This window comes from Ostrinia furnacalis, unplaced genomic scaffold (assembly GCF_004193835.3).
Source record: "Ostrinia furnacalis isolate ACB-3 unplaced genomic scaffold, ASM419383v2 OfSCF5489, whole genome shotgun sequence".
Taxonomy (NCBI): Eukaryota; Metazoa; Arthropoda; class Insecta; order Lepidoptera; family Crambidae; genus Ostrinia; species Ostrinia furnacalis.
Genome location: NW_021135728.1, coordinates 86,361 through 107,004, shown reverse-complemented (window position 1 = coordinate 107,004; position 20,644 = coordinate 86,361). Strand labels below are relative to the sequence as shown.

Below are 20,644 nucleotides of genomic sequence, written 5' to 3'. Positions count from 1 at the left end.
TAATGCTTACTTTATTTGGTAGCTTAACTACGTCAAGATACTCTATTTCAATTGACAATATTTATGAAATCAATGAGGTACTTATACACTACAGACAAATTACGTATGCGTAGTTACGCTTCATGCGTCTTCAAAAGCTCATAACAAAACAAATAACAAGTATTCAATTGTTTTCAATCGATAATGTATCGCGTCACTATTAGATAATTATGAAAATAGTTTTTCAAATACAAATACTACATTGACCTCAATTACGAAAGATCAGCGACTGATTAGGAGTTTTAATCACGCATGACATGTGATCGTCATTGCACAAGGACGTATTGCTCAACTTCCTACTAGAATAATCTGTTTCGTTGTAATCCCAATTACCTAATTAAATTGTTGGAGTGACGTCGAAACTACACAAAATATTTTTCTATACAACCCATAGCTAAACGCAGCTATAATCCAAGGCAATCATAATTTAAACGTGTATGAGTATCGTACTACTACCATTATAAGATAACTGTCGTATGTCACTAATTTACTTAACTTATAATATCTAGGTCACAACAACACAATACAAGGTCTCAACTTTTAACTAAGACCTCATCTTCAATTACCATTAGATGAAATTNCTTTCTTATGTCTTAAAGATTAACGTAGATACTAGTTTTATTGAATTTTCTACAACAGTACTGATCCTCATTGACCACTGTCACGAACTACACATTTGACGCTCAGTACTGTACTGCCTGCTATCTACTCATCATCACAATATACTGCGTGTTGTACATTAAAAAAAAAGTATTGCTCTCTGTCTATCGTTTTCCTGGACCTATTTAAAGTCAAACCAATGCGCGTCAAAAAGACGATCGCTCCTTTTTTGGATAAGCTAAGTCAACCATTAGGACTTAGATAGAACCTAGACTAGACTAAGTCGTCAATCCATCGAACTGGGGCGTCTTGCATTGGCAAAACATGTTCTGGACAAAATGTCAAGTAAACAGGTTCTCATAAGTATTCTAACTCTTGTTTAAGAGAGCTGCAAATCGATAAGTTTCAAGTTCTGAATCTACATTTCCGTAAATATTAAGTACTAGCGGCCGCCCGCGACTTCGTACGCGTGGATCCCGTTTTACACTTCCTTAATCTATCTTACGCGGTTTAGATTTTTTCATACAAATGTTTTTTCCCGCTAACTCCCGTTCCCGTGGGAATTTTGCAATATCCTGTTGTAACTAAGCTTTAAGCTTACTAAGGTACCTGCATGCCAAATTTCAAGCGTCTAACTTAAGCGGTTTAGATTTTTCATGCAAAAGGATTTTCCGCTAATTCCCGTTCCCGTGGGAATTTCTAAGTATACTGTAACCTGCCCAGGAGTATGAAGAATAATTGTACCAAGTTTCGTTAAAATCCGTCGAGGAGTTTTTGTTTCTATAAGGAACATACAGACAGACAGACAGACAAAAAATTTACTGATTGCATTTTTGGCATCAGTATCGATCACTAATCACCCCCTGATAGTTATTTTGAAAATATATTTCATGTACAGAATTGACCTCTCTACAGATTTATTATAAGTATAGTATTATTATTCTGTGGTATAGTAGGTATAGATTTAATATTAAGTAAAATATTGTGTCTAATGTTATTGCATTATCTAATAAGTGCAGTCGATCGAAGATGTACCTTCATCTTGATGTCTGCGACTAGGTACTTGATAATAAATGTAAGCCAGCTAGCAATAAATCTGACATGACTCGTTAATATGCAGAGAAAATGCCAAGTATTGTACTTAGCGCATCGTAAATTTTACATTATACAACGCTTCGCGTCATCCTTTAGAGTTTAGAGCCTGGATTAACATGCAGTCCGCGGCAGATGTCAATGACCAGAGCCTATAGATAAATACGTATCATAAGACGTTTATTCTTCTTGTCGGGTCGACAACAAACCTATACCCATAGCTGGGCATTAACTCGTTAATCCGTTAATCGTTAATTAACGAAGTTAACATTTCTATTAACGGATTAACTTTTAAGTTAACTTAAAAAAATGTTAACGGACTCGTTAACTTCCGTTAAATTATCCTAAGTCCGTTAATAGTTAATCCAGTACCTACTATTTACCAAAAAGGTACAGCAGGCACGCTGAAAAACGCGTTCTGACAAGTACGTTCGGGCCTCCAGAACTTCCAGAAACCAAAACAACAGTTTTTGTAACCACGACACTTGTTAGTATGTGTGGGACAACTCTTGCAACTGAATTTAAGACCAGTTTTCCTCAACCGATTGAGTTGAAATTTAGTATACTTATGTAAGTACGATGACAATGCAATGTTATGGTACCATTGAGCTGGTCTGATGATGGAGTCATGAGGTGGCCATAGGAACTCCTAAATGAAACGGCGGCATCGCATCGAATTTGGGTTCGCTTGATTTGTCTTTTCGAGCACTTTAGTACTAGATGATGTCCAGGGTCCTGATAATGGAGTCAGGAGGTGGCCATAGGAATTCTTAAACGAAACGGTGGAAACTTATCGAGTTTGGGTTTGCTGGAATTGTCTTTTCGAGCACTTTGGTGCTAAATTGTATAGTAATTGAACCAAGGCCCTGAGATTGAGATACTACTCGTACTAAAAAGTGTAAAATAAAATTATAATAATTAAAAAACTTTTTTAAAAACAAGCTTTTATTCTGAAATGCAGTTGTACTAAAACGAAAAAAATAATTAAACTTTTGCAAGGTTCAAATAATTTCGAAAGCTTGTAGCGGAAACATAAAAGAGGAATAAATTCCATGCGCGATACAAGCTCTCGAAATTATTTGAACCTTGCATACAATTATTTTTTTTTCGTTTTATTATCATGTGTTAACGGATTAACGATTAACGTTAACTTGCGTTAAATCTTGCGAAATGTAACGTTTTAACGTTTAACGAAGTTAATTTTTTTATTAACGGTTTAACGATTAACGAAGTTAACTATTTGATTAACGGTGCCCAGCTATGCCTATACCCCCTTATTAATAAAAAGTTACACCTAGGATGAAGTCTGGATTTAAAAATGACATTTCCAAACTAAATGATAATTTAGGCCAGAGTTCAACTAGGGTGTATCCCCATACAGTGTCAGCCCAAAACTCCTCTACAAGAGTGGCGTTGTCAGTAGCATTCTTTAAATCTTCTTGCGTGCAGTTATTTGGGCACACAGGGCACGACATCAGACGTTGATTAAAATCGTGGTACAAAATCAGTGACAGACAGATTAAAATTGCACGGGTGTAGCTAACTAAAGAATTGGGGAAATCTTTTGACTGTATTGATTTTTAACCCCCAATTAAATTTCAACAATCTGCATTTTTTTATCGAAGTAATTAATATAAAAGTTAGTAATATGTATAGAAAATTGTTGTTATACGTTAAGTTAACAGTTACTCTTAAGTTTTTTCTAAATCTTTCGTTTCTTTGCTGAGCAAAATCATTGCTTTCCTGAAAAGTCAATCATTTCTGCAGCCGACATTCGCTATCGATGATAAACAGTTTCCACTCTTGTTTCAGAGGTCTAGACAGCTCCACATCAATGCAATGCATCGAACTGTTGAAGAACCTAGCCCGGGACGGTCGCACGATCGTGTGCACCATCCACCAGCCCACCGCCTCCGTTTACTCGATGTTCGATCAGGTAATCGAACGTCTAAGGCCAAGAACAGACAGTGAAACGCAACTGCAACGAAACTGCAACTTTCTGATGATTCTGATGAATGAAACTGAAACTGAAAGTTTCAAACTGGTCGCGTCATGTGTGGTCTCTCAACGGACGCTGTGGCAGAAACTTAGATGCAACTCAAAAGTAACTAGCAGTTGCAGTTTCGTTGCAGTAGCGTTTCACCGTCTGTTCTGGGCCTTACTGGCTACCGTAGGAGTGAATTTTAAGAGATTGGGATTTTTTTTGAGTAAAATTTTACACTGGCAAAATCGTAAAAGACATCCACTGCCATCTTATCATGTCTACATTATCTACGAGTATTTTATCTATGTACCTACTGAAATATAAAAAAATCACTCCCATGTAGTCTAAATAGCCGATCACTCTTGAATATCTGTTATAAAGTCTTATTAGTGAAAATGTAGTTAAATAGACAAGTCCATAAATTAGATTTCAATGCATATAGATTTAGTAAGGCTTACCTTACTAAATCTATACTACTCCACCAAAAATAAGTATTTAATTTACAATCCAAAATTAGATACAAGCTTTGCTTTAATTTATGAGCAAAAACCCCAGGTACTTATAGATATTAATTTGCAATAACATTTTAAATAGCTTTAATTTAACGAAAATGTTGTCTCAGAATATTTATTTGCTTTAAAAGCCAGCAAAAATAGGGTAATTTAAATTTTAAACGCTTACAAACTGGGTTTCTGATTTGAGGCACTACTACACGTGTCAATCAATATTTGCATTACACACGCATACATTAGCTAAATGTTCAAATTATACATAAGCTACAAACGCTTCCTCCTACCTATGGCGACGGCAAAAACCGTGGTAAATATGTACTATGTACCTATACCTAACATAGTATTCTCAGGAATTCTCGCCTCATTGCAGTATTAGTCTTAACTAATACTGCAATGAGGCGAGAATTCCTGAGCATCTTAATGCTTACTTTATTTGGTAGCTTAACTACGTCAAGATACTCTATTTCAATTGACAATATTTATGAAATCAATGAGGTACTTATACACTACAGACAAATTACGTATGCGTAGTTACGCTTCATGCGTCTTCAAAAGCTCATAACAAAACAAATAACAAGTATTCAATTGTTTTCAATCGATAATGTACGAGGTGTGTTCAAAAAGTAAGGTGACTTTGTATTTTTAAGAAAAAATATTTATTTATTTATCAATATTTATGTTGTCCCCTTCAAAGTAATCCCCCTCAGATACAATACACTTATGCAAACGGTTTTTCCAATACTCAAAGCACTTCACATAAGCACTTTTCGGTATAGCCTTTAGCTCTTCCAGCGATGCAGTCTTTATCTCCTCAATCGTTGCAAATCTCCGTCCTTTCATAGGTCTCTTTAATTTTGGGAACAAGAAAAATTCACATGGGGCCAAATCCGGTGAATATGGTGGCTGAGGCATGATTGTGGTGTTGTTTTTAGCCAAAAAATCTCTCACAAGCAAAGATGAGTGAGCAGGGGCATTATCGTGATGCAAAAGCCATGAATTGTTTTTCCAAAACGTTAGAAAAAAATTCATGGCACGAGCCAAGCGATATGCCGATATCCTCAGCAACTTCTCTGATAGTGATTCGACGATTTTCCAAAACAATTTTCTTCACTGCTTGATCGTTTTCATCAGTTGTTGACGTGCTTGGGCGTCCAGAGCGAGGCTCGTCATTGGCATCTTCCCGGCCATCTTGGAAGAGTTTGAAACATTTTTTTTTACTCAGAACAGTTTCACCGTATGCCACTGTCAACATTTCAAGTGTTTCGGAGCACTAAATTTAACATACAAATGTTTTTTCCCGCTAACTCCCGTTCCCGTGGGAATTTTGCAATATCCTGTTGTAACTAAGCTTTAAGTTTACTAAGGTACCTGCATGCATTTCAAGCGTCTAACTTAAGCGGTTTAGATTTTTCATACAAAAGGATTTTCCCGCTAATTCCCGTTCCCGTGGGAATTGCTAAGTATACTATAACCTGCCCAGGAGTATGAAGAATAATTGTACCAAGTTTCGTTAAAATCCGTCGAGTAGTTTCTGTTTCTATAAGGAACATACAGACAGACAGACAAAAATTTTACTGATTGCATTTTTGGCATCAGTGTTGATCACTAATCACCCCCTGATAGTTATTTTGAAAATATATCTCATGTACAGAATTGACCTTTCTACAGATTTATTATAAGTATAGATTTCTTATACACTATACACTAATTTAAGGAGTAATTAATTAAAATTAACTTTCGTAGGTCTACATCCTAGCTGACGGCCTGTGTATCTACCACGGATCCAGCTCAAACACGGTTCCGTACCTCGCGTCCGTAGGCCTACAATGTCCAAAGTACCACAATCCCGCCGACTATAGTAAGTAATAATTTATTTACACATACATTTATGATAGCAAAGCATCTGTAAAACGGTAGAACGGTCGGGCACTCTGAAGCCCACTATTTGTCAAAGGCTCTATGTTTGAAGGCACTTGGTCCACCGGCGAAGAGAAAGCCACTACCTACTCTACATTACTCCCTCTCTTTATTCTCCCTCAAGAAGCATACTATAGATAAGATCCCTTATCGATAGAGTTCTCCTCCTATGTTCTTCTGAATAATTTCGTTACGGGTCCAATGATAGTTTAACTTTCCCCTGGGACAAACTTGACCTTCACTGGTTGGGTTTTTATTGGCGGTCAATCTGTAGATCGGCTACACAGGAGTTGCAGTGGTGGGAACGAGAAGTGAGAATAGTCCCGATGTCGATAAAGTTCAGACTCTCTCCAAACCTCTTGTCACAGGCAAGAGCTATTAAGTAGAATATTTGCTGAGCGATGCTCGCTTAGTGGTCGTAACTCTTGTCAATAAACCGTACAACTCACTGTACCTACTCTATTATTTTGTTCTGATCGATCTTCATTTATTGCCCGTACACGAACAAGTTTCTCAAACCAATTAAATTAATTGTTATCTAATTATTTTTAGTTAAATTAACTAAAAATAATTGTCTAACGATAAACTTTATCCCAGTTTTAGAAATCGCGAATGGCGAATACGGCAAGTTCAACGAATTCCTAGCTGAAAAGTGCACGAGTCAGGATTGGGGGGCGAAGGTGGCGCCACCGGAGCCGCTTCCTAATGGCAAAGTGGATTCCTTCCACTGCGGCAAGATATCCATAGTGGTCAACCCTCCTCACGAGCTTTACAAATTCGGAATCCTGTTTCGACGGTGTCTTATACAGCAGTATAGGGATTGGGTGAGTTTTCTTTTCTACTAAGGCCCGATTCGACCAAACTTTTACCCGAGAATAACTCCTGGTATAACTGGCACACTGACAGTTTCAGTATGGGAAATATGTCAAAATGTCTAATAACTGAAGATTTATTCGGGGATAAATATTTACTTTTGTTTGGTCGAATCCACCCTAAGTTAAAAAAAACCAGTGCAGATAGGTTAATAAATCTATGATAGCCAACATCCCCTCGCCCCTCCCCAATTTGTGTGGAGTGTAGGTTATTAGAGCTGGTTGTTCTCCTGAGAGACTAATGCCCGTTTTCACCATCAATCCCTAATTTTTAAGTGACCCCTATGAAAACAATGTTAATGTTAACATGTTGCAAAAATGTTATGTGTTACCATAGGGGTCGCTCAAAAATTAGGAATTGATGGTGAAAACGGGCATGAATGACTTGATAAGGATGATGAAAGATAGTCAATAGTCATTGATAAAATTAATAAATGAATTACAAGCGTTGCATGTTAAATTTATTTAAATTGATTTTAATAATATTCCTCTCTAACGTCCTCTTATTATTTGGCAGACAGTAACTCACCTAAAAGTGTTGCTGCATATAGTGATTGGGGTGATCCTGGGGCTTCTCTTCGAGCAGGCTGGCAACGACGGCTCCAAGACCATCAGCAACCTCGGCTACCTCATAGTCTCGGTGGCCTACCTCTGCTACACGTCTTTAATGCCAGCCGTGCTCAAATGTAAGTACCTTTAGTAGACAGTGTATATGTAAGGCTGCAGCTTAGCAGCCGGCAACGACGGCTCCCAAGACCATCAGCAACCTCGGCTACCTCAGTCTCGGTGGCCTACCTCTGCTACACGTCGCTAATGCCAGCCGTACTCAAGTGTAAGTAGCAGCAGTTTAAATAAGAATATGTATAGGTAGGGTTTGAACTCGGCAGGCCTTCAACGACGGCTCCAAGACCATCAGCAACTTCGGCTACTTCATTTTATCGGTGGCCTACCTCTGCTACATGTCTCTAATGCCAGCCGTACTCAAGTGTAAGTAGCAGCAGTTTAAATAAGAATATGTATATGTAAGGTTTGAACTCAGCAGGCCTTCAACTACGGCTCCAAGACCATCAGCAACCTCGGCTACCTCATAGTCTCGGTGGCCTACCTCTGCTACACGTCGCTAATGCCAGCCGTACTCAAGTGTAAGTAGCAGCAGTTTAAATAAGAATATGTATAGGTAGGGTTTGAACTCGGCAGGCCTTCAACGACGGCTCCAAGACCATCAGCAACTTCGGCTACTTCATTTTATCGGTGGCCTACCTCTGCTACATGTCTCTAATGCCAGCCGTACTCAAGTGTAAGTAGCAGCAGTTTAAATAAGAATATGTATATGTAAGGTTTGAACTCAGCAGGCCTTCAACTACGGCTCCAAGACCATCAGCAACCTCGGCTACCTCATAGTCTCGGTGGCCTACCTCTGCTACACGTATCTAATGCCAGCCGTACTCAAGTGTAAGTACCATTAGTAAACAATGTAAATATACATATGTCAGGCTGCAGCTTAGCAGGCGACAAAAACATCTCCTCCGGCTCCTCCGGCTCCAAGACCATCAGCAACCTCGGCTACCTCATTGTGTCGATGGCCTACCTCTGCTACACGTCTCTAATGCCGACTGTTCTCAAATGTAAGTGATCACACAGGACGTCTGAACATAGGCCTTTGCGATTGGCCTGTTGGTAGCGGCCTGTATCCAACGACTTCTTTTAACCTCTATGAGGTAATTTGTGCACCTCGTGGGTGGACGTCTCACGCTGCGCTTGCCGATGCGTGGTTTCTATTCCAGAATCTTCCTGTCCCATTTGTTTTCTGACAGTTCTTCAGGCTATGCACTTTTTTTTAATCGCGTACATTAGGTTTTCAGTAGGTAATACCACCGCGTAGAATCCTAAAGACAAAAAGGCAAAAATTTTAATGATTTTATTGTTTTATTTAGCGCATATTTGTGCACGTTCCTTCCGGAACTGGTAGGTGATAATTTACTAAAGCCGCTTTATTTCTTGAACCTAAAGTTAGAGGCTATCTAAGGAAGCTAGATGGCTAGGTTATCGATAAACACTGCATATTTATCCCAACTTCCAGGTATGATAAATTTATTAGGTATTCATAGCTGGGCATTAACTCGTTAATCCGTTAATCGTTAATTAACGAAGTTAACATTTCTATTAACGGATTAACTTTTAAGTTAGCTTTAAAAATTGTTAACGGACTCGTTAACTTCCGTTAAAGTATCCTAAGTCCGTTAATCGTTAATCCAGTACCTACTATTTATCAAAAAGATACAGCAGGCACGCTGAAAAACGCGTTCTGACAAGTACGTTCGGGCTTCCAGAACTTCCAGAACCCAAAGCAACAGTTTTTGTAATCAGATCACTAACGCAACGATATATTAAAATGCATTTTTTTATTTATTTACAACTGAATTTAAGACCAGAGGTGGAATTGTGTAAAGCATTCATTATAATTTGACAGTTCATAACGTACGATTATTCTGTCAAACGCTTTGTATAACTGACTTTATCGTACGTTATGAACTGTCAAATGATTACGATTGCTTTACACAATTCCACCACAGTTCTCAANACTCTCGTAATCTGCGAACGTAATTGTGCGCACACCCGGACGCGCCGCATTTTCAATATTCCTACCTAGACTTTTCATTTCATCTTATCACCTACGTTCACCCATCGACCTACATCGCCTACAGTTATGGTACCATTGAACTGGTCTGATGATGGAGTCAGGAGGCGGTCATAGAAACTCCTAAATGAAACGGCGGAATCGCATCGAATTTGGGTTCGTTGGATTTATCTTTTTGAGCACTTTAGTACTAGATGATTTCCAGGGTCCTGATGATGGAGAGGAGGTGGCCATAGGAATTCCTAAACGAAACGGAGGAAATTTATCGAGTTTGGGTTTGTTGGATTTGTCTTGTATAATAAAATTATAATTTAAAAAACTTTTTTAAAAACAAGCTTTTATTCTGAAATGCAGTTGTACTAAAACGAAAAAAAAACCGGCCTAGTACGTGTCGGACTCACGCACAAAGGGTTCCGTACCATTGATTAATATATTTTTTTTAATTTAAGTTATTTGTATGAAAGATTACGCGGTAATAGGTAAGCGGTTTACGATTTACGAGGTAATAAAAAAAAACTACTTACTAGATCTCGTTCAAAACAATTTTCGTTGGTAGTTTTTATAGTAATGTTCATCATATGTTTTTTTTAGATTTTTATTTTCTTAATTAAGAAGTTAAAAATCCACAATTTATATTATGCAAGGTTCAGACAATTTGGAAAGCTTGTAGCGCAAACATAAAAGAGGAATAAATTCTACAGAGGATACAAGCTTTCGAATTTATTGGTATTTTATTCGTCTTAATATCACATGTTAACGGATTAACGATTAACGTTAACTTGCGTTAAATCTTCCGAAATGTAACGTTTTAACGTTTAACGAAGTTAATTTTTTTAGTAACGGATTAACGATTAACGAAGTTAACTATTTGATTAACGGTGCCCAGCTATGTAGGTATTATTATAAAGTTCTTGGAACTGAAAATTATCTTTTGTAAACTTTTTTTCTTAACCCTTAATGCAACCGGTTTTGTTTTGCAAAATTAACTGACAAAACATAAAAGATCTTTATGGTCCATAATTCTTCAATTACTGTTTCCTGTCGAGTATTTTGTACAAAATAAACTAATTACCTAATTTTATGTTACTTGTCGCAATTTGTATTTTTTTGCAATTTAAATTATTTACAGAAATAACCCTTTGTTTCTGCAATTTACCCTAATTATTCAGGTAACAACACACTCAGGAACTTAATAATAATACACGTAACGTTAAAAATAAGTTAATAACTACTATAATGTATACAGTATGATTACACCGACCCTATTTAATACAATTTAGATTTAATATGGTTAACACGACAAATTAAGTTGTACTAAGGTTTCCTTGATTACATTGTTGCGTGAGAACTGCCAAGGTATTTAATTAAAATAGTTTTAATTGAGGTATGTAAGCAGTTACTGCAATTGAAAGTATAATTCACTGTAAGTGTACAGAATAATTTGCAGTTACTTATGAACATCTAGTCAGTCTAGTATAAAATCATACTTTTATAGGTAAGTATTTATCCACTCTATCCTAATACGAGTAGGTATTATAGCAATAGGGTTGACAATGATTAAGTTCATTATAAAAAATATGAAATAAACGAAATTGGCTTATTTCTATTTTTGTCAATACAGCCTTTTGTTAATAGCTTGACAATCTATTCCAGAAACGTAGGTATACAGAGATGGGTGCTATAATTTTGCAATTTAACAATTTACAGTCTGATTGATTTTCTGTCTCCCTTTAGTCGTCTTTTCTTTATTGTCGGCCGTTTGGTGTAGTGGTTCGAAACGGACTACTATTCCGGAGGTAGCGGGTTCGATTCCTGCACAGTACAAACATTTGTGTGCATGAACATATTTGTTTGTATTGGACTGGGTGTTTTCTATGTATAATAAGTATGTATTTACAAAAAAAAAGTATTTAAGTATGTTTATATCCGTTGTCTAGTACCCATAGTACAAGCTTTGCTTAGTTTGGGACTAGAAGCGCAGTGTAAAAAGTCTAAGGATATTTAATATTTAGTCAATTAAATTAGAACAACCTCACTAAATTTTTATCATTTTCCTACAGTTCCCTCCGAACTGCCGGTGTTGAAGAAAGAAAACTTCAATAACTGGTACAACTTGAAGACGTACTACGCGGCAATACTCGTCACGGGCATCCCTATGCAGGTAACTTACTTTTAATATTTGTTTCCATATTGACCTAGCTATTATGTTTTTAAACTTACTTCAAATCCATGGTTACTAAGCATGATCCACCCAAAAAGGTCTAGTACCCACCCCAAGATGTGGCTAACGGTGCTTAATCTTAGGTATAGGTAATTTTCTAAATAAAAGCACTATTTCTCACCAGATACTAAGATTGAAGCTTGCGAAAGTGAAAATTAGGGTCTTGGAAACATTTCCCTCCAGGATAAAAATTATTAATATTACAACATATGAGTTGGTTCTAAAAATCTGACCGAAAACCGGTGTAGTTACACATTTACCTACAGGAAATTATACTTTTCGCAATAGGCATCTAAACCGACTGGTTTTCTTGGAATTAGCATCGCCAATTACTGATTTTTCTATAAAATACACGCGATTGGTTAATGTAGCAACAATTTCCTGTAGATAACTAGGTCTCGTAAATAATAATCAACCAGGATCTAACATTAAAGCGTAACAATGAGTCTATTATACCAGGTGATTAGATGAGATTTCAATTGTTTCTGTTATGAAAAGGTAGCACAAACAATTTAACTTCTAACATTTCCTGTGGGTCTGTCTGTCCGTTTGCCTATTCCACATCCACACTAAGCAACTCAACATTTAAGTGTTCCAACCAAAGCAGACTTAAATTTTTATGACTTTTTCACACTCCGTTTAATTTCCCAAGACACTAACCCAAGGATTGCCTATCAAACTGTCATTTGACTACTTCACTTTATTGAGGACAGTTGATATGCTGTTGTATCAAGCTGAACGCACTGGCGTCTTATCTCATTGTAATACAGGCTAGTTTGCAACAAACATTTATAGTCTGATGAGCCGTCGTCTGTACCTAGGTAATAGGTAGTAAGTAGGTAAACATCTTTCGTAAAGATCCATCGAGTAATGCAAATTCGTCAACCTGTTTTTAGTTCGAAAAGAACGTTGCTGTTCGCCTCGGCCGAATTCTGGAAAGATGGCACCGGTCAGTCGAGTGGCATTCCACAGGACTCTTTGTTGACTCTTTTTCCTACTTTAGTAGAAATTACCTGGCCTTAAACGTAATAAATGCATGCCATATACCTAGTTTAAACTATACATCCTACTAATATTATAAAGGCGAAAGTTTGTGTGGATGTTTGTTACTCTTTCACGCAAAAACTACTGAACGGATTTGGTTTAAACTTTACAGCATTATTATTTGTAACCCAGATTAACATATAGGCTATAATTTATGCGAATCTGTGGCACTAAATTTCACGCGGGTGAAGCCGCGGGCAAAAGCTAATAAACATATTTTATCTGGTAGGTACTAGTGGTTATGTACGTTTAGGTATCTCAATGGGGTACACTGAAACAAGCTTCGTGGTTCGTGGCCTTCGTCAATCCCTCACCGTGGACCACGTGGCATAAATATGCTGAATGACCCATTGCAATGGGCTTCGCTAGTACACTGCTCAGCACACTTTTTTCTTCATGCCCTACTTTTATGTCCTTTAAGTGTGATGTTCTTCGCAATAAATGTTTCTTTTCTTTCCTTAGTTTGGTGCTAAATGGTGCTGGGCTGTGCAAAATTTTCTAAAGATAGATAAATCAATTAATTTGTTCCAGATATGGTACAGTTTCGTGTACTCAGCTCCGTCGTACTTCCTGACAGGCCAGCCGGTGGACTTCTCCCGGTTCCTGATGTTCGTGATGGTGTTAGCTAACGTGACGCTGCTGGCTGACGCTATCGGGAACGTCATCGGGACCTGCGTCAATCCTGTCGTAAGTTACCCTACAAACTACATTTTTTATTCTACTTTTGTACTCGCCAGCTGGCCAGATTTGGCACAAGCCGGCCAGATTTCATGTAGAGAAAATTGTTAGATCTGCTATAAACGATAAATAAATAAAATCACAAATGTTTAACTCGCTTTATCACCCACGCGATCGTGTGCCATCAGACACGTGAGGCCGACAATGTCAGACATTAGTGATTAGGTACGATGTACGATAATCATGTCATCTCGTACATTACATCAATTATAGTAAACACAGCAGCCATTTCCTGGATAAGTACCTACACAAAAACTGCGCCACTTCTAGTCAGTAGGTACAGTCAGTAACAATATGAAATAACTTTTGCAAAGTCCTCCGCCACGTTTGAACGGGTTTTCATGCGATCTTCAACAAAAAATTTGTAACATGACGAAGATTTACATACCTAGGTATATATTTTGTAAATTTTTGTATAAATTGGTTGAAATACGACGAAGAGAAGTGTTGGAAATTGACTCATCGATCGCAAGTTGAAGTAATGCTTTTGAACTCAAAGTGGTTCCTAAAAAAGAACTTGTTTATTTATTTATTTTATTTTATTTGGGATAACAAACAATTGTTTGTTCCAGAACGGCACATTCCTCGGCGCTATAACGACGTGCGCGATGATTGTGTTCGCGGGCTTCCTAGTGTTATTCGCTCACATGAGTCCCACCATGCGCATTGTTTCCTACGGTTCCTTCATGAGATACGCCTTCGAAGCGCTTGTCCTGACTCTGTACTCGGGAGGCCGGCAAAAGCTGCCCTGTCCAGAGGATAAGCCCTACTGCCATACGAGGTAAGGATAGACAAGATACTAGTACAAATATTTTAACGCCTTTGTATTTCGGTAAACTTAGACTATATCACTCAAAGATTCTCACTCTCGCATATACATAGTGTAAAATCAGTTTGTATTCGTTCCCGGTTTCATTAGGACATTGCTGTTCGAAAAAATATGATTTTTCGTCCCTAAAAATATGATCAAATGAGGATTTTCGCGATTGAAAAATCCGCCAGATGGCAATACGTAGACGCGAGGTCCAAATGCTGCATTATTGGTTATTTTTGACATGACATTGACAGATATGTCAAAATCCACCAATCATGCAGCATTTGGACCTCGCGTCTACGTATTGCCATCTGGCGGATTTTTCAATCGCGAAAATCCTCATTGAGCCATAGACGACTACGAGAACTCGTAGTATGACCGGATTAAGAAAGAACTACACTTGTTCTGCTACGAGAGTTTTAAATGCTACGCTACGGGAACTGCTACAGATTCCTTAGTGGCTACGGGGTTCGCTACGAGTTCCATTCACGCTACGAATGGGAACATGCTACGTGTAGCTTAATGGTGTTTTAGCCAATTTTTTTAGGGTTCCGTAGTCCTGACAAGGAACCCTTATTTAATCACAAACTTATGCCCGTTTTCACCATCAATCCCTAATTTTTAAGTAACCCCTATAAAAAAAATCCTGTTATGTGTAGTGTTACCATAGGGGTCACTTAAAAATTAGGGATTGATGGTGAAAACGGGCATAATATTCTGTCTTCTTTGCCTCCCAGATTTTATTATTGCGCGATAGCGTTATAATTAACAAAATTTTAGTAATTTCAGCTTGAATAAAAAATTTGAATTTGATTTTCAGATATCCTTCAGAGATCATAAAAGAGTTCAGCCTTAAAAGTGACAACTACTGGACGAACATCGGGATTCTTTTCGCAGAGATCGTCGTTATAAGGATAATCGCATACATGACTCTTAAACGAACTGTGAAACGGTCTTCTTAGGTAAAACAACCTGTAATTACTAGTGTAATTTGATAAATTGTTGTGTGCTTCGGTAAGAAACTGTACAGTCATTGCTGAGAAGCCGTTTAGTTTAAGTAGACGTATTGATGACCTAATGAGCCTTATAAGTGCCTTAACTTGGTTAGAACGTAGTCAAAAATTGATTTCTGTGACTTGGTATTTAAAAGAGGAGTTTAAAGGGTGTAAAGTTCAAACATATACCTTAGGCTGTTTCTATGTCACGTAAAGTTTGTCAATTTTATATTAATATCCAAAGAAAAACGCGTAAGGAAGTTAAAATAAAGACTTGTATTATAAAATAGCAACACACTAGAAGCCAGGGTAGTCTTTTAAGTTATATTTAATTTTCCCGGTCGCTCGAAAGTATGGCCTTCCTGAAGGCGCTGGATGCAGGTCGCTACCAACCGTGCGATGTGGAAGTCATTGGGGGAGGCCTATGTTCAGCAGTGGACGTCCTGTGGTTGAAATGTGTGATGATGATGATGATCAAAGTATGGACGACGGCACATTAAGTTAGTGGTATCTTATTCAGTTATATTAAGTGTTATTTTGCCACAAAATGCATAGTCTGATGTACTGGTGACTGTTTATGCCTTTATGATCTAAGCATTCATATCTGTGCATGGTGATGGATGGAGAATACTTATAAAAGACTTATTTATTGTAAATATATTATGTTATTCCTACCTCTATTCTAAATAATATTTTAGTACAAACAAATATTATTTATAAGCTAGTTGTCTTTAAAATAAATTGTATTTCCATGACAGATGTCGAGGTTAAATCAAGATAAATTGTGTAATTGGTATTATTTCGCACATGTTATCGTTATGTTATTAGTTAAGGAATAAGTTTATAACCAATTAGATGTCTTAACGAGGTGATAGTAGTTAATCGTTTATGAACAGACCTTGAATTTAAGTTTTGATTTGAATTGCGTTTTCTCTACGATGCGATGATGTGATGATGACAAAGTTAATACAAAGAACAACACGGTTCAGTCTAAGTTGCTAGGTACCACTTTTTTATTTCCTCAGATTTTACGAATCTAATTCAGTATTTTAAAAGAACATTATTGTATTAGGGTATCTCGTGTTTAGTTTTGGTCTCCATTATATTGTAAATACTTTATGAATTGTTTGCTATTGTAGGTAGGTACTAAGTATATGTAGGTGGAGAAAAAGGCGACTTTTGAATACCATTTTCTTTTCCATTCCATTAAATTAGCGACTTATTTGTATGAAATAAATACCTAATTTTGGTACTGTCACATCATCGCCGGAAAACTATTTTCACTATGTTTGCTTTACTATTTTACACATGTTTTAAGGCTGTGTTTTAATTAACCTTAATGTGGTAATACGCAAGCCTAAGGGCAATTTACCAGAGGATAAGGTGAGGTGAGACTCCTTCTCATACATATACATACATTTTATAAATACTAAAAGCAGTCGGGAACTGCGTTAGCTGCTCAAAGTAATATTTAATTTATCATAATTTAGCCAACAGCTTGTGAACCAATAAATACCTATCTAAGGAAGTTGATACATTGCCTGGAAAATACACATTTCTTGCCATGTTTTATATGATCTAATTTGAATAATATGTTTTAAATAACTGTAAGTAGTCAATTAAGGTTTCTGTGATATAAAATTTGATTTACGGAATAAATGTGTTTTATTTATAACAAAACAATATACCAAAATGAATAATAAAAATGAAAGAGACTTCCTGGCGGGAAAATAAAGCTTAATAATGTTCTCCAACAATGAATGTTCTGCAAGGTTTTGCATTCCATTAGGCTGTAGCGACTTATAAGAAATAAGTCGCTACAGCCTAATGGATTTCCCACCTCAACAACACACCCTCCCCTTTCCTCCTACTTTTCCAATTTGGTATCTTTGAAATCTATTTTATATATAGCCTGACCAGGAACATAAAAACCCTCGCCATGTTGCGGAAAACTAATGGTACTAATTTCTTTTAATGGCAACAGTAACTGAAAACTTCATTGACATGTCACCTTGCATGTCAGTCTATTGTTGTCAAAGTGTAAACAAACTTTATTTTAAATGTGTGCAATTGATTTTGTGAATTAAATTGCTAAAATATTTTTATAGTCGTGAAAGAAAAGTGGTTCACGATGTGTTAATGTATTTGTCGAAGAGAAATACTAAGGGTTCGGACAATATTTTCATTGAATAATGTTTCCGACAAAGGTTGTCAAATTGACTGACATGTTTATCGTATAGTACAGTCCACTATGAAAATTAGCTGTAGTCTGTTTCAATTACCTATTTTAAAGTTTTTTGTCACTTTCTAAGTTTTGAATTTTATGGAATTGGGAAAGAAGTACCGAGTTTGAAGCGTTCATGAGCAGACATTGCAGTTGAATATTCAAGTTCTGAATTTGATTATTGATGAATAATAAAATAAATCCTAGTAGCTCGATTGATGGTTTCATTTAATTCATTTAAACCATAACCTGGTTTAAATAAATTAAATGAAACCATCAATAATATTTTTTCGTTAATTTATGAAAATATCAAATTAGCCCGTAATCCTGAATCCTGATACATAAATTTAGCCTATTAATTTAACACATGTACGACTGTACTCAGTGTTGCACTATCAAATGCGATTGACGCGCCTCTATGTCAGGGTTTTTATGTTCCTGATCAGGCTATACCTACAAAAAAATTACCACAGTTTTTATCTAGGTCAAAAATCTTCAATTATTATGAAGAGTTAAAAAAAGTTTAAAACTTAGCTGTATGGTAAAATGCCTTTGCCTTTGTTATAGAAGAAGGAACAAAAAAAAAGACACTAAACGTCACATTGCTGCCAACATCAGAAAATTAAAAAGGGATGTAATGCAGTATTGTCTCGATATCTACTAGGTATACTATCTTAGGTTTGCCCCATTTCCATTAATTGTGTTTTGTTGTAGTTAAGTCGCATCGTATGTCATTAGTACATTTAAAATGTAGCATTTTAACGTTACGCTATGTATTTAAACATTGCCCAGTACGATTTTACGTTACGCATCGAATCAAACGAGGTTTTGCTCAGTCATTTGGCAAGTGAAAGACTTGGGGTTCAAATCCCTCTTCCTTCCGAATAACCTATAACGTTAATAAATTATTGACAAAATATTTTCATCACGCCCTGAATGAATGAACTGCTATATTTTATCGACAACACTTTCAGACATCCCTATCATGAAACTGTCAGTGTCAAAACTGTCAAACTCAGTACTGGACTGCATGCATGATGCATTTTATAACTCAACACCCACACAAAAAGTAAACAAATGTGCCTTATCATAACAGATGGTCCATTTAAAGTAATTAATAATAGTTAAATAAAAGTGTGTCACAGATTAGACAAGAGTATGTGGTGATACTCTTTCGAGATACAAACTCAAAGTTGCTCGTAACTCTGGGAAGCATATCACCGGCTTATCTATTAAAAATGTAAGTTTTTTAACTGTTAAGCAAGTGTTTTTACAATTAGATCGTTGTTATTCTACTAATAGATTATTTTGCAGGTACAAACTAATATTGATAGGTTTTCTAATACTAGAAGTGGTTAACCTAAGTGAAGTTAGCTATTATGAAGTACTTGGTGTGTCTAAGCAAGCTTCTACTCAAGAAATAAGGCAGGCTTACAAGAAATTAGCTGTAAAGTTTCATCCTGACAAAAATTCTGTAAGTATTCTCTATTATCAGATATAAATTGCATAAAGTCGACATTATAGTTTCATAGAGATTAATATTGATCTTCAAATTGTAACATACAATTTATTGCTATTTTTAGAATATTGGTGAAGAAGAGAAGTTTTTAGAAATCACAGAAGCTTATGAAACGTTAAAAGATCCACAAAAAAGACGAAATTATGATCTCTTTGGATCATTTTCTTCATTTACAAGAAGATATGACCATCGCTCAGAGTCAGAATACAATAATTTATTCTATAATGGTCTGTACCATGGTGACCCATTTGTGGACACCCTGACAGGCCAAACATTTTGTGAGTATGACTAATTTGTTTTGAGTAATTTTGTGAGAAACCTAATTTCATACTGTAATCTTTACCCAATTATGCTTGGCCTCTTTAAATTAACCTGTGCCTATTCATTAGACCTAAAAACTAGTAAGCTGAAAATTAAAACATGTTTTATTTAATTACATTTGCTAATTATACAGAATTTTTCAAAAACAAAGGCTTGAAGTTTGTTTGAGAACCTATTATTGTATAAAAACGCATGAAAATACTGCTTGTTTGGTAAATAATTTTTCTGTGTTGATGGGATCTATTTTAGAGATGAAACGGATATCCGGCAACTATCCGGTAGGCCGGATATCCGGCCTAATTTTACTATCCGGCCGGATACCGGATAGTAACTCACTATCCGGCCGGATACCGGATATTAAAAAACTACGACAATTTCCTATTAATAAAATGTAATACATTAATCTTTGAGGTAAATATCAATAAAATGGCTTATAATAATGACGGCTTTTATTTAAAGTCCAAAAATTTACAAAAAAGCCATTCTTCAAAAAGCCTTTCAAAAAACTAATTTATTTTTCTGGGCTATTCACTCTAATGACAAATACATAAATACAGGGTGGCCTAGAAGAAAATTCACTTTTGAAAATTGAAGGAAACGAAAACTGTACATTTTTATAGAACTTTAACTATTTCAATTTGAAGGAAATTTTATGCAATTTATTTTTAAATTTACGTTTATTAAATTACATCGCCCAGGAGATTTCCTTTACGCTTACAACGTTCGATCAACATACATCAAAATCTTGAAATGCATTCGTTAGAATTACCTCGAAACCTATTTTCAATTTTTTATCGAATGCTCAGCTTCAGTTGCTGCATGTTTGTTGGATTATAAAAGTATACTCTATTCTTAATGTAACACCACAAAAAAGAATTTTCTGGAGTGAGATCAGGGCTTCAGGGTGGCCAGGAGATGTCACCCCTGTCTGAAATTATTTTTTTGTGGGAACATGTCTCTTACCATCTAAATGCTCTCATTTGAAGTGTGACACGTAGCCCCATCTTGGTGAAACCAAGTGCTCCGGCCTTGCGAATCTTGCAGCTTTAAAAATCAAAAAGCTTTTCAGCCTACCAGTATAGCATTCTCAAAAATTAATCATCCTTTCAATGCA

The 20,644-nt window shown here is 36.3% G+C and overlaps 1 protein-coding gene across 1 annotated transcript in view; it reads left to right on the top strand.

The window, feature by feature from the left end:
• The window catches only part of LOC114361253 (dnaJ homolog subfamily C member 10-like), a 69,048-nt gene that overhangs the window by 33,160 nt on the left and 15,244 nt on the right, over positions 1-20,644 (top strand). The window contains exons 5-13 of the mRNA XM_028316250.1: positions 3,544-3,667; positions 5,971-6,085; positions 6,742-6,968; positions 7,534-7,702; positions 11,715-11,815; positions 13,451-13,606; positions 14,230-14,438; positions 19,005-19,164; positions 19,274-19,487. Coding sequence (XP_028172051.1) covers positions 3,544-3,667; positions 5,971-6,085; positions 6,742-6,968; positions 7,534-7,702; positions 11,715-11,815; positions 13,451-13,606; positions 14,230-14,438; positions 19,005-19,164; positions 19,274-19,487 — 1,475 coding nt within the window. The remainder of the gene's footprint in view (positions 1-3,543; positions 3,668-5,970; positions 6,086-6,741; positions 6,969-7,533; positions 7,703-11,714; positions 11,816-13,450; positions 13,607-14,229; positions 14,439-19,004; positions 19,165-19,273; positions 19,488-20,644) is intronic.